At 30.1% G+C, this 13,175-nt stretch overlaps 6 protein-coding genes across 6 annotated transcripts; 3 read left to right on the top strand and 3 right to left on the bottom strand.

Moving 5' to 3' along the window:
- Window positions 1–1,483: 1,483 nt before the first annotated feature.
- LOC119677279 (histone H4) lies at window positions 1,484–1,795 on the bottom strand. Its single transcript, XM_038088552.1, has one exon. The coding sequence runs from the start codon at window positions 1,793–1,795 to the stop codon at window positions 1,484–1,486; it is 312 nt and encodes a 103-aa protein (XP_037944480.1).
- A 224-nt stretch (window positions 1,796–2,019) lies between these two features.
- Window positions 2,020–10,918, top strand: LOC119677278 (histone H3.v1-like). The gene is made up of 4 exons (XM_038088551.1): window positions 2,020–2,505; window positions 4,247–4,514; window positions 7,666–8,177; window positions 10,478–10,918. Exons 1-4 carry the CDS (start codon window positions 2,101–2,103, stop codon window positions 10,889–10,891), a joined length of 1,599 nt encoding a protein of 532 aa, XP_037944479.1. The 5' UTR covers window positions 2,020–2,100; the 3' UTR covers window positions 10,892–10,918.
- Window positions 3,585–4,019, bottom strand: LOC119678728 (histone H2B). Its single transcript, XM_038090728.1, has one exon. The coding sequence runs from the start codon at window positions 4,002–4,004 to the stop codon at window positions 3,633–3,635; it is 372 nt and encodes a 123-aa protein (XP_037946656.1). The 5' UTR covers window positions 4,005–4,019; the 3' UTR covers window positions 3,585–3,632.
- On the top strand, window positions 7,635–8,366 carry LOC119678726 (histone H1-like). The gene has a single exon (XM_038090727.1). The coding sequence runs from the start codon at window positions 7,671–7,673 to the stop codon at window positions 8,349–8,351; it is 681 nt and encodes a 226-aa protein (XP_037946655.1). The 5' UTR covers window positions 7,635–7,670; the 3' UTR covers window positions 8,352–8,366.
- Window positions 10,919–12,027: 1,109 nt separating the features above from the next.
- Window positions 12,028–12,469, bottom strand: LOC119686209 (histone H2B). Its single transcript, XM_038100720.1, has one exon. It carries the CDS (start codon window positions 12,445–12,447, stop codon window positions 12,076–12,078), a length of 372 nt encoding a protein of 123 aa, XP_037956648.1. The 5' UTR covers window positions 12,448–12,469; the 3' UTR covers window positions 12,028–12,075.
- A 175-nt stretch (window positions 12,470–12,644) lies between these two features.
- LOC119677277 (histone H2A) lies at window positions 12,645–13,019 on the top strand. Its single transcript, XM_038088550.1, has one exon. It carries the CDS (start codon window positions 12,645–12,647, stop codon window positions 13,017–13,019), a length of 375 nt encoding a protein of 124 aa, XP_037944478.1.
- Window positions 13,020–13,175: the final 156 nt, after the last annotated feature.

Genomic DNA, 13,175 nt, shown 5'->3' with positions numbered 1-13,175 from the left:
TTTTAGGGCTACAAAATATGTGTAAAAAGAAGATAAGAAGATTCATTATTTATTTATTTATTTATTTATTTTATAAAATGTTTTAGTATATGGTATACCTATTGCGTTTATTAATGACCGGTCACTAAAGATTGAATAATCACCTATCGAAGTTAGGAATTCAATCCAACTCAGACTGCAGATACTGTAGAGAAGAGAGAAACTGCATACCATGTGCTTGGGTAGTGCCCACTGATGCACAAACGGAATAAACACCTAGGAGGGTATTTCATGGATCATAAATATTCAAGACTAGGAAAGATGGACTTTATATTGTCTTTTATTAAAGAAAACGGACTTGGAGAAACACTCTAACCCGAGTAATGGGCACAATATACCTTGTAGGTCACAGTGCACGATCATTTCTTTTAATAATACCTCATGAATAATATGAAGAAATTCTTTTATTCTGTAATGCGCTATAAATTTAATCTCTAATAAGCAAACAAAAATTCTTTATGCATTTAAAAAAATTATATTCTCTTATTTAGACATTATGTGCAATACTTCACATCATTCTTAAGTTAATAAATATTTATCTTATTCTATTATATTTAATATCCAATTATTTATTTATTATAGTAATGACCATAAAATATTATATATCAAAATATGTCATTTATTTGATGAAATACTCACTTGTATATATTTTATTCACTTAATTTCATTTTTAAATTCTATTTTAAATAAATAAAAATAGTGGTTTATGCTAATTTTATTTATTATTATATAATGCTTCTAATTACACTTGTTAATTTATAACTAACACACCACACTCGGTACTCACTTGCAAGACGCTGCAAATTACTTAAAGATAACTTTAAAATATTCTAATTTATTTCAATAACAAGTTCTTTTATTTCTTTTCTTTATATAATATTGTCATAATTCACTTAATTCATATACGAATTTTTTTCACTTTCATTTTCCCCGGAAGCAGTTTGCTTGTTGAACACTTGGATTTGGATTAAGATTAAGATTCAGATTCAGTGTGAGATTTGAATTCACTAAAACCACCTCTTAGGAATGAATGGAGAAAATTTTCACACCATTGTGTGGAAACTTCAAACTGCAATATCTAACAGTCCGCAAATTACTCATATACGTCAGTTCTATTTATCTTATTCTATAAAAAAATTGAATGAGAATTATAATTAAGCCCGTAAGAAGCTAGTCCACATATATACTGCTAATGTAACAAAGAAATTGAGAATTATAATAAATATTTTGTACTTTGTTAAACTGATCATTTTAATTATAAATTATACTCGACAGACATAAACCGATCAGGCTAATAATAAATTTTATTTTTTTTATAATATTAGAAAAATACCAACACATATATATGTAAATTTATCTCTTTAAGTGTAAGATTATTTGGGTCCTGAAAAGGACCATTGGGCAATATATTATTGCATTATTAAATCAATAATTGATTATTTGCTTAACCTCCAAAACCGTATAAGGTACGGCCTTGTCTCTTTAAAGCATATACGACATCCATGGCTGTAACAGTCTTCCTTTTGGCATGTTCTGTGTATGTAACAGCATCACGGATCACATTTTCCAAAAATACTTTCAATACTCCACGAGTTTCTTCATAAATCAAACCAGAAATACGCTTAACTCCGCCTCGGCGAGCTAAACGTCTGATAGCTGGTTTCGTAATTCCTTGGATGTTATCACGAAGAACTTTGCGGTGACGCTTAGCACCACCTTTTCCTAATCCTTTGCCACCTTTACCACGACCAGTCATTTTGTATTTAAATTTTTATAGATATGGTAGAACCGTTCGAATTCAAATTCAAACAATAAATGAAGTGACGACAGATGATTGACGACTATTTATAGAAAATATAAGCACTACGAAAGATATGAAAAATATTGGGTAAAACAAAACAAAACATAAGAAAACAAAACAAAAAGAATAAGCAATATGAGAAACAATGAATGTTAAAACATGTGAATAGTTGAAACAGAACATCCAGGTATGATGAGAAAATTGAGCTATTCAATTGCGCTATTTTTTAAAATACCATATTGTAACATATCTCATAAATTATGGCTCGTACAAAGCAAACTGCTCGTAAATCGACTGGTGGTAAGGCACCACGAAAACAATTGGCTACCAAAGCCGCACGTAAAAGTGCACCAGCTACTGGAGGTGTGAAAAAACCACATCGTTATCGTCCAGGAACTGTAGCTTTACGTGAAATTCGTCGCTACCAAAAGAGTACTGAGCTCTTGATTCGCAAATTGCCATTCCAGCGTTTGGTCCGTGAAATTGCACAAGATTTCAAAACTGATTTACGTTTCCAGAGTTCTGCTGTAATGGCTCTTCAAGAAGCTAGCGAAGCATACTTAGTGGGTCTTTTTGAAGATACTAACTTATGCGCAATTCATGCCAAACGCGTTACAATTATGCCAAAAGATATTCAATTGGCTAGACGTATTCGTGGAGAACGTGCTTAAGATTGGAAGCAATATAATTTTATAAATATACAAAAATCGGTCCTTTTCAGGACCAAAATTATATAAAGAAAAGAGATAAATAAATGACATGACTTATCCAGGGTTTGAAATTGCTTGACTATTTTCAATTGCTTATTTTTGACTATGAAAATAAAATAAGCAAAATGTAAATGTAAATGTAAATGCAACAATTATAATAGTAAGTTTATTCAAAGAAAAGAGATAATGATAAATTATATCATATAGATATAGTATAGACATAGCTATTAGAAGTAGCATAATATATATTAATATGTATCATATGTATACTATTATTAGTATCATATAGTATATCATTAGACATAGAATGTTTCACGTCATAACATTTAATTGAATCAATATGTTTTATTTTTCTTTTGCTGTAAGCAGAAAGCATCAAAAGCCATAATGTAATGTAAATGACTTGAACTTACTAAAAGAACGTTTAAGGAATGAGTTGTAAAAGAGCTCCCATGAAATTGTATGTTTTCAAATTTAAAGCACGAATGCAAATATAGAATATATCAATTTAAAAGCGATGATAGTACTAAGACTGATGATAAGGATTAACACTCGTTAATTCAAGAGTTAACTCTATTTAGCAGGTTATATTATCCATGATCAAAAAACTGTAAGATCGTCAAAACTGACAGAAATTAATTTGTTGATTGAATCATTTATTCACTAACAACCAAACGATAGCTGATAATTCATGAAGAGACTGTCAAAGTTTTTTTTTATTTTTTTTCTTCTATCAGTAGCCTCTTAAAAGAAATATCAAAAACAAAATATATATCATATTTATATTATTATTATGTTGAGGTTAATTGAGTCAGTGCACTTGAGCACTTTTACTTTCTATTAACAATAATCCTTGTCTGGATTATTGTTTATAACTTTATCAGATCTGCGTACCTCCCCGAGGAGCTTGCAACCATTCTGAGATTCAATAACGCGGTATTGGTAAGCCTGTCAGTTTTCGTAAATAATTTCAGGAATCTATACATATTTATAATATAGAGAAATTATCAACTCAATTGAATATTTTTGTGGCCCTGAAAAGGGCCTTTTGAATAAGTGGTGTTTGTTTGATATAACGCAATTTACTTGGAACTAGTATACTTAGTGACAGCTTTTGTTCCTTCACTAACTGCGTGCTTAGCCAGTTCACCGGGAAGTAAAAGACGAACAGCAGTTTGAATCTCCCGACTAGTAATGGTGGAGCGCTTATTGTAGTGTGCTAAGCGCGAAGCCTCAGCAGCAATACGTTCGAATATGTCATTCACGAAGCTGTTCATGATGCTCATGGCTTTCGATGATATACCAGTATCGGGGTGGACTTGCTTTAACACTTTATAAATGTAGATAGCATAGCTCTCCTTCCTCCTGCGCTTCTTCTTCTTATCGTTTTTGGTTATATTTTTCTGAGCCTTTCCATCTTTTTTGGCTGCTTTTCCGCTAGTTTTTGGTGGCATGATTTCTGATTTTAAATTTTAATCGTCGATTTGGGGCAATTTCCGTTTCTATATAAACATTTTTCAAACGAAAGTTTAAAGCAATTTTTTATTTTAAATTGCGTTTAGAAAAAGTATATGAGATAATTTGTCGGCATCATTAAAAAAAAATAGATCCAATTTTTATAAATCTCAACTACTAGAAACTCAACTCAACTATGTCTGGTCGTGGTAAAGGTGGTAAAGTTAAAGGCAAGGCAAAGTCACGATCAAATCGTGCTGGATTACAATTTCCAGTTGGTCGTATTCATCGATTATTGCGTAAAGGCAATTATGCTGAACGCGTTGGTGCAGGTGCTCCAGTCTACTTAGCTGCCGTTATGGAATATTTGGCTGCTGAAGTTCTTGAATTGGCTGGCAATGCAGCACGCGATAATAAGAAGACAAGAATCATTCCTCGTCATTTACAGTTGGCCATACGTAATGATGAAGAATTGAACAAATTATTGTCTGGTGTTACAATTGCACAAGGTGGTGTACTACCAAACATTCAGGCTGTACTTTTGCCAAAGAAAACAGAAAAGAAGGCTTAAATTATTTTATTTTATTTATTAAAATACGAATACATATACGTGGAGAATTAACTATCAATTAATCCGTCCTTTTCAGGACGACAAAATTTATTTTATTAAAGAAAATGTATTTCATTAAATCAATTGATATAAATATTGTACATACTATCATACCTACCCTACTAACTTACACAAGCCATACTTTAAAACACTTAACAATCAATCATTTCTTGCCTCGCCCTTCTGTTCCGTTACATTCCTGGAAGACCTTCATGAAATCGAAATCTTCGAAAATTGTAAATCAGCCTACATAACAGATAAAATACATAGCATTGTTAGTGTATAACTTAACACTGCGTTTTGCTACATAGTAATAATTTTTTTTTTTGTTTTTGGGCAGCAGGTATTAACCAGTTTTTATACATACGAGTGTGTATGCGTTCCAATTGACTTCCTAGAAATCAGGTTTTTTTATTGATTCAAATTACAAAAATTTGTGAAAATAATTAAAATTTCACAATCCATTCACTCTAGCTTGATGTGGCCACCTTTTGTCTTGACTATGGCTGTGATCTTCCAGTATTTTGGCCTATTCCTGAATAAAAGCTTTCTTCAGCGTATCGAAACTGGCTTATTTTTTAGTTCTCAACTTGCTCTCCAAATTGGCCCAGCGTAACAACTCCTTTGCTCATTCGAGTTTAACTTTTTGTTGCTTTGGTGCAAGATCTTGTGCCTTGGAACTTTTAAAGCTTTACCTTGAGCTTATTTTGGAAAATGCGTCAGATGCTTCGTTCAGATATTATCGGTTCTTTGGCCATTTGATTAGTACTACGACGTGGATTTCGTTTAAGTCGAGCCTTCACTTTCCGAACCATTTTAGGCAATGTTGCTGTTTTTTTTTTGTCCACCACTATAGCATTTGGTGACTCTGCCTGAGCTATTATAACGATTTAAGGTACGATACACAAACATTTTATTCACATTGAGATATTTGAGCTCAAGCACAATAGCTAGTTGTAATTTTCCAACCAAATATAATGCAATCACACTTATTTTTTAATTCCATTTCGAATAATATTAGTTCTATAAAACTTAGACGCAAATGCTTGTGGTAATTTGTAAACAATATAAATAGCTGTCATTCATATGAATTTGACGTAGTTGGCAATATCAGTTTGACAAACATATCTCTGTGTAATTTGTAACACTTCAATCGCCTAACCCTTTATATTATTAAGAATTTTTTAATATTTATCATAGATTCGCGTATCAGTAAATAGATACATAAATCTTCGCAGGTAGTATAATCTAAGTTACAATAATATTAATATTATATTTGTTACTAATAAAAATGTACAAAACAAATAACGTTGCCAGGTCAATAGCATAAAGTTTCATAATTACCTTTTTGAAATCAAGAACTTAATAATTTTGTGCCAAATATTTGTATTTATTATTAAATAAATGTGATACAATTATTAAAAAACATTAATATTCATAATATAAAGAAGGAAACATATAAAAAATAATTATTTTTCTTTTAAAAGTTTTAAAATTTATTTATTTATTTACTAAACATCTTATAAAATTTTCAAAATGGTAACACCTAATTTATCTCATTAGAAATTCTGGTATGTACCAACAATCGCTGCCATACCGACATAATTGACTATTTCCCCTAAATATACTCGAACTCGCACACGGCCTAAATGTTTACTATTATTATCATAGTTACTATTTCAATATTTTGGTATTGTAATATTTATTATTATAGATAAATTATTTAAAGGTAGAGTTTTTAAAATTTGTATCTGAATTAGTTTTATAAAATATTCTATATTTTATAAAAGATTTATGGCAGTAGATGGAAAACATCCGAAGCCACTGTGTGAGTCTTGAACCTACTAAAACTAGCTCTTAGGAATGACTATGGAAGATTGCAGCCGCAAGTTTATATATATACTTCAGTATCTATTTAAATGTTATCCATATCCATGTTAGTTTATAAAAAAATTCATCTTAAATTTTAACATTTTATGTCGTATATCACTCCTTATAAAAATGTTAGAATACGCACATTTAATTTTAATTTTATTTTAATTATAAAGTAATAAAAAGAACATTTTTTTTAAATATACATATTTAATAAAATACTTATAATAGTCAAAGTTAAATGATTAAATTATAATTATAAAAGAAAAAGTAAAATGATTTCATTCTTATATATTTTTAATCATGTATGTAGATATAATTTTTTTTTATGAATTCTATTAAGTAGGATACGTACAGTTGTTATTCGAATGATATTGAAAACTATAAATTTAATTGCTGATATGTTATTAATAACGTTTATATATAATAATTTTTCACATGATTAAAAATTATTTAAAACTTGTAATAAAATTTTAAAAATAATACGTATAGAAAATCTTAAAACATATTTTAAAGTAAACGAATTCAATGTAACATGTTAACATTATGGATGGATATCTAATCTCAAATAGACACTATTTGATATAATTAAAAGTGATAATATTAGTGCTTTAAAATTTTAAACTTTTATATAAATTGAGTTAATATTTCAAAATAGGATAAAACATAAGCATTCAAAATGTTAAAACTGACGTTTTTATGCATCTCGTGTTTTATTAAATTTGCATTTATAAATATATGAAATATATAAAACCATATATATAATTTAACAGAGAATTGAATAAACTATTTAATAAATAATTTAATATATAAATTATACAAAAGATAACTTTAAAATATTCTAATTTATTAACAAGTTCAACTATAGATTTACAAAATTTAAAGTTTAAACCAATTTTTATATATTTTATATAATTATAATTAGTATAAAAATGAATGTAATAAAATATTCAATATCTTCTTTACTTAATTTGATTTAAATAATTGTGTTTAATTTACTTGGTCTATTTAAAATTAATAATAAATGTTGAAAAATTTTTTCAAACTCAGTAGAAATATGTATTAATGAAAAATTTTTATAAATGCGCTCTTCTCGGCGCTTCGTACAAAGTGAGCTAAGCTACCATAAAAATGTGAAAAAATATTCATAAGTAAGAATATTACGGAATATTAAAAAGCAAATATGTCTGAAGCTGTTGCCGTTGCAAATACAGATTCTCCAAAGGAGGTAACTGCCGTTCCTGAAAAGAAAGTTGCTGTTAAAAAGGCAACAAAAGTAAAAAAACCTTCTGCAGCTCCATCTCATCCATCAACACAACAAATGGTTGATGCATCTATCAAGAACTTGAAGGAACGCAGCGGATCTTCATTGTTGGCAATTAAAAAGTATATAAGTGCCACATATAAATGTGATGCCCAGAAATTGGCTCCATTTATTAAAAAATATTTGAAAACTGCTGTAGCTAATGGCAAATTGATACAAACAAAAGGAAAAGGTGCATCTGGTTCATTTAAATTATCAGCTGCTGCTGCTAAGTCTCCTAAATCGTCTGTCGAGGGTAAGAAAAAGAAGGTGCCATCAGGTGTTACGAAGAAGAAGGTTACTGCATCATCTGCAGGTACTAAAAAGTCAAAGGCAAAGGTATCTGGAGAGAAAAAACCTAAGAAATCTGCGGCAGCTAAGAAGAGTGTTGAAAAGAAAAAAACTGAAAAAGCTAAAGTTAAAAGTGTTAAAAAGATTGGATCTGTTAAGGCTAAGCCAGCTAAACCAAAGTCTACTTCTACAAAAGCTAAAGCGGCCGCAAAACCTAAAAAAACTGCCGTTAAAAAAACATCAGTCAAGAAAACTGCTGCAAAAAAATAATTTTAAAAATCAAACTTTAAATTCATCAAAACAGCCCTTTTTAGGGCTACAAAATATGTGTAAAAAGAAGATAAGAAGATTCATTATTTATTTATTTATTTATTTATTTTATAAAATGTTTTAGTATATGGTATACCTATTGCGTTTATTAATGACCGGTCACTAAAGATTGAATAATCACCTATCGAAGTTAGGAATTCAATCCAACTCAGACTGCAGATACTGTAGAGAAGAGAGAAACTGTATACCATGTGCTTGGGTAGTGTCCACTGATGCACAAACGGAATAAACACCTAGGAGGGTATTTCATGGATCATAAATATTCAAGACTAGGACTTTATATTGTCTTTCATTAAAGAAAACGGACTTGGAGAAACATTCTAACCCGAGTAATGGGCACAATATACCTTGTCATAGTGCACGATCATTTCTTTTAATAATACCTCATGAATAATATGAAGAGATTCTTTTATTCTGTAATGCGCTATAAATTTAATCTCTAATAAGCAAACAAAAATTCTTTATGCATTTAAAAAAATTATATTCTCTTATTTAGACATTATGTGCAATACTTCACATCATTCTTAAGTTAATAAATATTTATCTTATTCTATTATATTTAATATCCAATTATTTATTTATTATAGTAATGACCATAAAATATTATATATCAAAATATGTCATTTATTTGATGAAATACTCACTTGTATATATTTTATTCACTTAATTTCATTTTTAAATTCTATTTTAAATAAATAAAAATAGTGGTTTATGCTAATTTTATTTATTATTATATAATGCTTCTAATTACACTTGTTAATTTATAACTAACACACCACACTCGGTACTCACTTGCAAGACGCTGCAAATTACTTAAAGATAATTTTAAAATATTCTAATTTATTTCAATAACAAGTTCTTTTATTTCTTTTCTTTATATAATATTGTCATAATTCACTTAATTCATATACGAATTTTTTTCACTTTCATTTTCCCCGCAATCATTTTGCTTGTTGAACACTTGGATTTTGATTAAGATTAAGATTCAGATTCAGTGTGAGATTTGAATTCACTAAAACCACCTCTTAGGAATGAATGGAGAAAATTTTCACACCATTGTGTGGAAACTTCAAACTGCAATATCTAACAGTCCGCAAATTACTTATATACGTCAGTTCTATTTATCTTATTCTATAAAAAAATTGAATGAGAATTATAATTAAGCCCGTAAGAAGCTAGTCCACATATATACTGCTAATGTAACAAAGAAATTGAGAATTATAATAATAAATATTTTGGACTCTGTTAAACTGATCATTTTAATTATCAATTATACTCGACAGACATCAATCGACCAAGCTAATAATAAATTTTATTTTTTTTATAATATTAGAAAAATACCAACACATATATATGTAAATTTATCTCTTTAAGTGTAAGATTATTTGGGTCCTGAAAAGGACCATTGGGCAATATATTATTGCATTATTAAATCAATAATTGATTATTTGCTTAACCTCCAAAACCGTATAAGGTACGGCCTTGTCTCTTTAAAGCATATACGACATCCATGGCTGTAACAGTCTTCCTTTTGGCATGTTCTGTGTATGTAACAGCATCACGGATCACATTTTCCAAAAATACTTTCAATACTCCACGAGTTTCTTCATAAATCAAACCAGAAATACGCTTAACTCCGCCTCGGCGAGCTAAACGTCTGATAGCTGGTTTCGTAATACCTTGGATGTTATCACGAAGAACTTTGCGGTGACGCTTAGCACCACCTTTTCCTAATCCTTTGCCACCTTTACCACGACCTGTCATTTTGTATTTAAATTTTTATAGATATGGTAGAACCGTTCGAATTCAAATTCAAACAATAAATGAAGTGACGACGGATGATTGACGACTATTTATAGAAAACATAAGCACTATGAAAGATATGAAAAAGATTGAGTAAAACAAAACAAAACAAAAGAAAACAAAACAAAAAGAATAAGCAATATGAGAAACAATGAATGTTAAAACATGTGAATAGTTGAAACAGAACATCCAGGTATGATGAGAAAATTGAGCTATTCAATTGCGCTATTTTTTAAAATACCATATTGTAACATATCTCATAAATTATGGCTCGTACAAAGCAAACTGCTCGTAAATCGACTGGTGGTAAGGCACCACGAAAACAATTGGCTACCAAAGCCGCACGTAAAAGTGCACCAGCTACTGGAGGTGTGAAAAAACCACATCGTTATCGTCCAGGAACTGTAGCTTTACGTGAAATTCGTCGCTACCAAAAGAGTACTGAGCTCTTGATTCGCAAATTGCCATTCCAGCGTTTGGTCCGTGAAATTGCACAAGATTTCAAAACTGATTTACGTTTCCAGAGTTCTGCTGTAATGGCTCTTCAAGAAGCTAGCGAAGCATACTTAGTGGGTCTTTTTGAAGATACTAACTTATGCGCAATTCATGCCAAACGCGTTACAATTATGCCAAAAGATATTCAATTGGCTAGACGTATTCGTGGAGAACGTGCTTAAGATTGGAAGCAATATAATTTTATAAATATACAAAAATCGGTCCTTTTCAGGACCAAAATTATATAAAGAAAAGAGATAAATAAATGACATGACTTATCCAGGGTTTGAAATTGCTTAACTATTTTCAATTGCTTATTTTTGACTACGAAAATAAAATAAGCAAAATGTAAATGCAATTGTTGCATAGTAAGTTTATTCAAAGAAAAGAGATAATGATAAATTATATCATATAGATGTAGTATAGACATTGCTATTAGAAGTAGCATAACATATATTAATATGTATAATGTTAGCATCATATGTATACTATTATTAGTATCATATAGTGTATCATTAGACATAGAATGTTTCACGTCATAACATTTAATTGAATCAATATATTTTATTTTTCTTTTGCTGTAAGCAGAAAGCATCAGAAGCCATAATGTAAGACTTGAACTTACTAAAAGAACGCTTAAGGAATGAGTTGTAAAAGAGCTTATCTATCCCATGAAATTGTATGGTATCATAGAATGAATGACAAGGAACAAATACTATATTTATGTTTTCAAATTTAAAGCACGAATGTAAATATAGAATATATCAATTTAAAAGCGATGATAGTACTAAGACTGATGATAAGGATTAAGACTCGTTAATTCAAGAGTTAACTCTATTTAGCAGGTTATATTATCCATGATTAAAAAACTGTAAGATCCTCAAAACCGACAGAAATTAATTTGTTGATTGAATCATTTATTCACTAACAACCAAACGATAGCTGATAATTCATGAAGAGACTGTCAAAGTTTTTTTTTATTTTTTTCTTCTATCAGTAGCCTTTTAAAAGAAATATCAAAAACAAAATATATATCATATTTATATTATTATTATGTTGAGGCTAGTTGAGTCAGTGCACTTGAGCACTTTTACTTTCTATTAACTACGAGGTTTCTTCTTAACCCCTCTTTACGCCTTGTCTGGATTATTGTTTATAACTTTATCAGATCTGCATACCTCCCCGAGGAGCTTGTAACCATTCTGAGATTCAATAACGCGGTGTTGATAAGCCTGTCAGTTTTCGTAAATAATTTCAGGGCTCTATACATATTTATAATATAGATAAATTATCAACTCAATTGAATATTTTTGTGGCCCTGAAAAGGGCCTTTTGAATAAGTGGTGTTTGTTTGATATAACGCAATTTACTTGGAACTAGTATACTTAGTGACAGCTTTTGTTCCTTCACTAACTGCGTGCTTAGCCAGTTCACCGGGAAGTAAAAGACGAACAGCAGTTTGAATCTCCCGACTAGTAATGGTGGAGCGCTTATTGTAGTGTGCTAAGCGCGAAGCCTCAGCAGCAATACGTTCGAATATGTCATTCACGAAGCTGTTCATGATGCTCATGGCTTTCGATGATATACCAGTATCGGGGTGGACTTGCTTTAACACTTTATAAATGTAGATAGCATAGCTCTCCTTCCTCCTGCGCTTCTTCTTCTTATCGTTTTTGGTTATATTTTTCTGAGCCTTTCCATCTTTTTTGGCTGCTTTTCCGCTAGTTTTTGGTGGCATGATTTCTGATTTTAAATTTTAATCGTCGATTTGGAGCAATTTCCGTTTCTATATAAACATTTTTCAAACGAAAGTTTAAAGCAATTTTTTATTTTAAATTGCGTTTAGAAAAAGTATATGAGATAATTTGTCGGCATCATTAAAAAAAAATAGATCCAATTTTTATAAATCTCAACTACTAGAAACTCAACTCAACTATGTCTGGTCGTGGTAAAGGTGGTAAAGTTAAAGGCAAGGCAAAGTCACGATCAAATCGTGCTGGATTACAATTTCCAGTTGGTCGTATTCATCGATTATTGCGTAAAGGCAATTATGCTGAACGCGTTGGTGCAGGTGCTCCAGTCTACTTAGCTGCCGTTATGGAATATTTGGCTGCTGAAGTTCTTGAATTGGCTGGCAATGCAGCACGCGATAATAAGAAGACAAGAATCATTCCTCGTCATTTACAGTTGGCCATACGTAATGATGAAGAATTGAACAAATTATTGTCTGGTGTTACAATTGCACAAGGTGGTGTACTACCAAACATTCAGGCTGTACTTTTGCCAAAGAAAACAGAAAAGAAGGCTTAAATTATTTTATTTTATTTTATTTATTAAAATACGAATACATATACGTGGAGAATTAACTATCAATTAATCCGTCCTTTTCAGGACGACAAAATTTATTTTATTAAAGAAAATGTATTTCATTAAATCAATTGATATAAATATTGTACATACTATCAT

This window comes from Teleopsis dalmanni, chromosome 2 (genome assembly GCF_002237135.1).
Source record: "Teleopsis dalmanni isolate 2A chromosome 2, ASM223713v2, whole genome shotgun sequence".
In the NCBI taxonomy this organism is placed as follows: Eukaryota; Metazoa; Arthropoda; class Insecta; order Diptera; family Diopsidae; genus Teleopsis; species Teleopsis dalmanni.
Note: the sequence above shows the minus strand (reverse complement) of the source record. Positions and strands in the feature narration are given on the sequence as shown.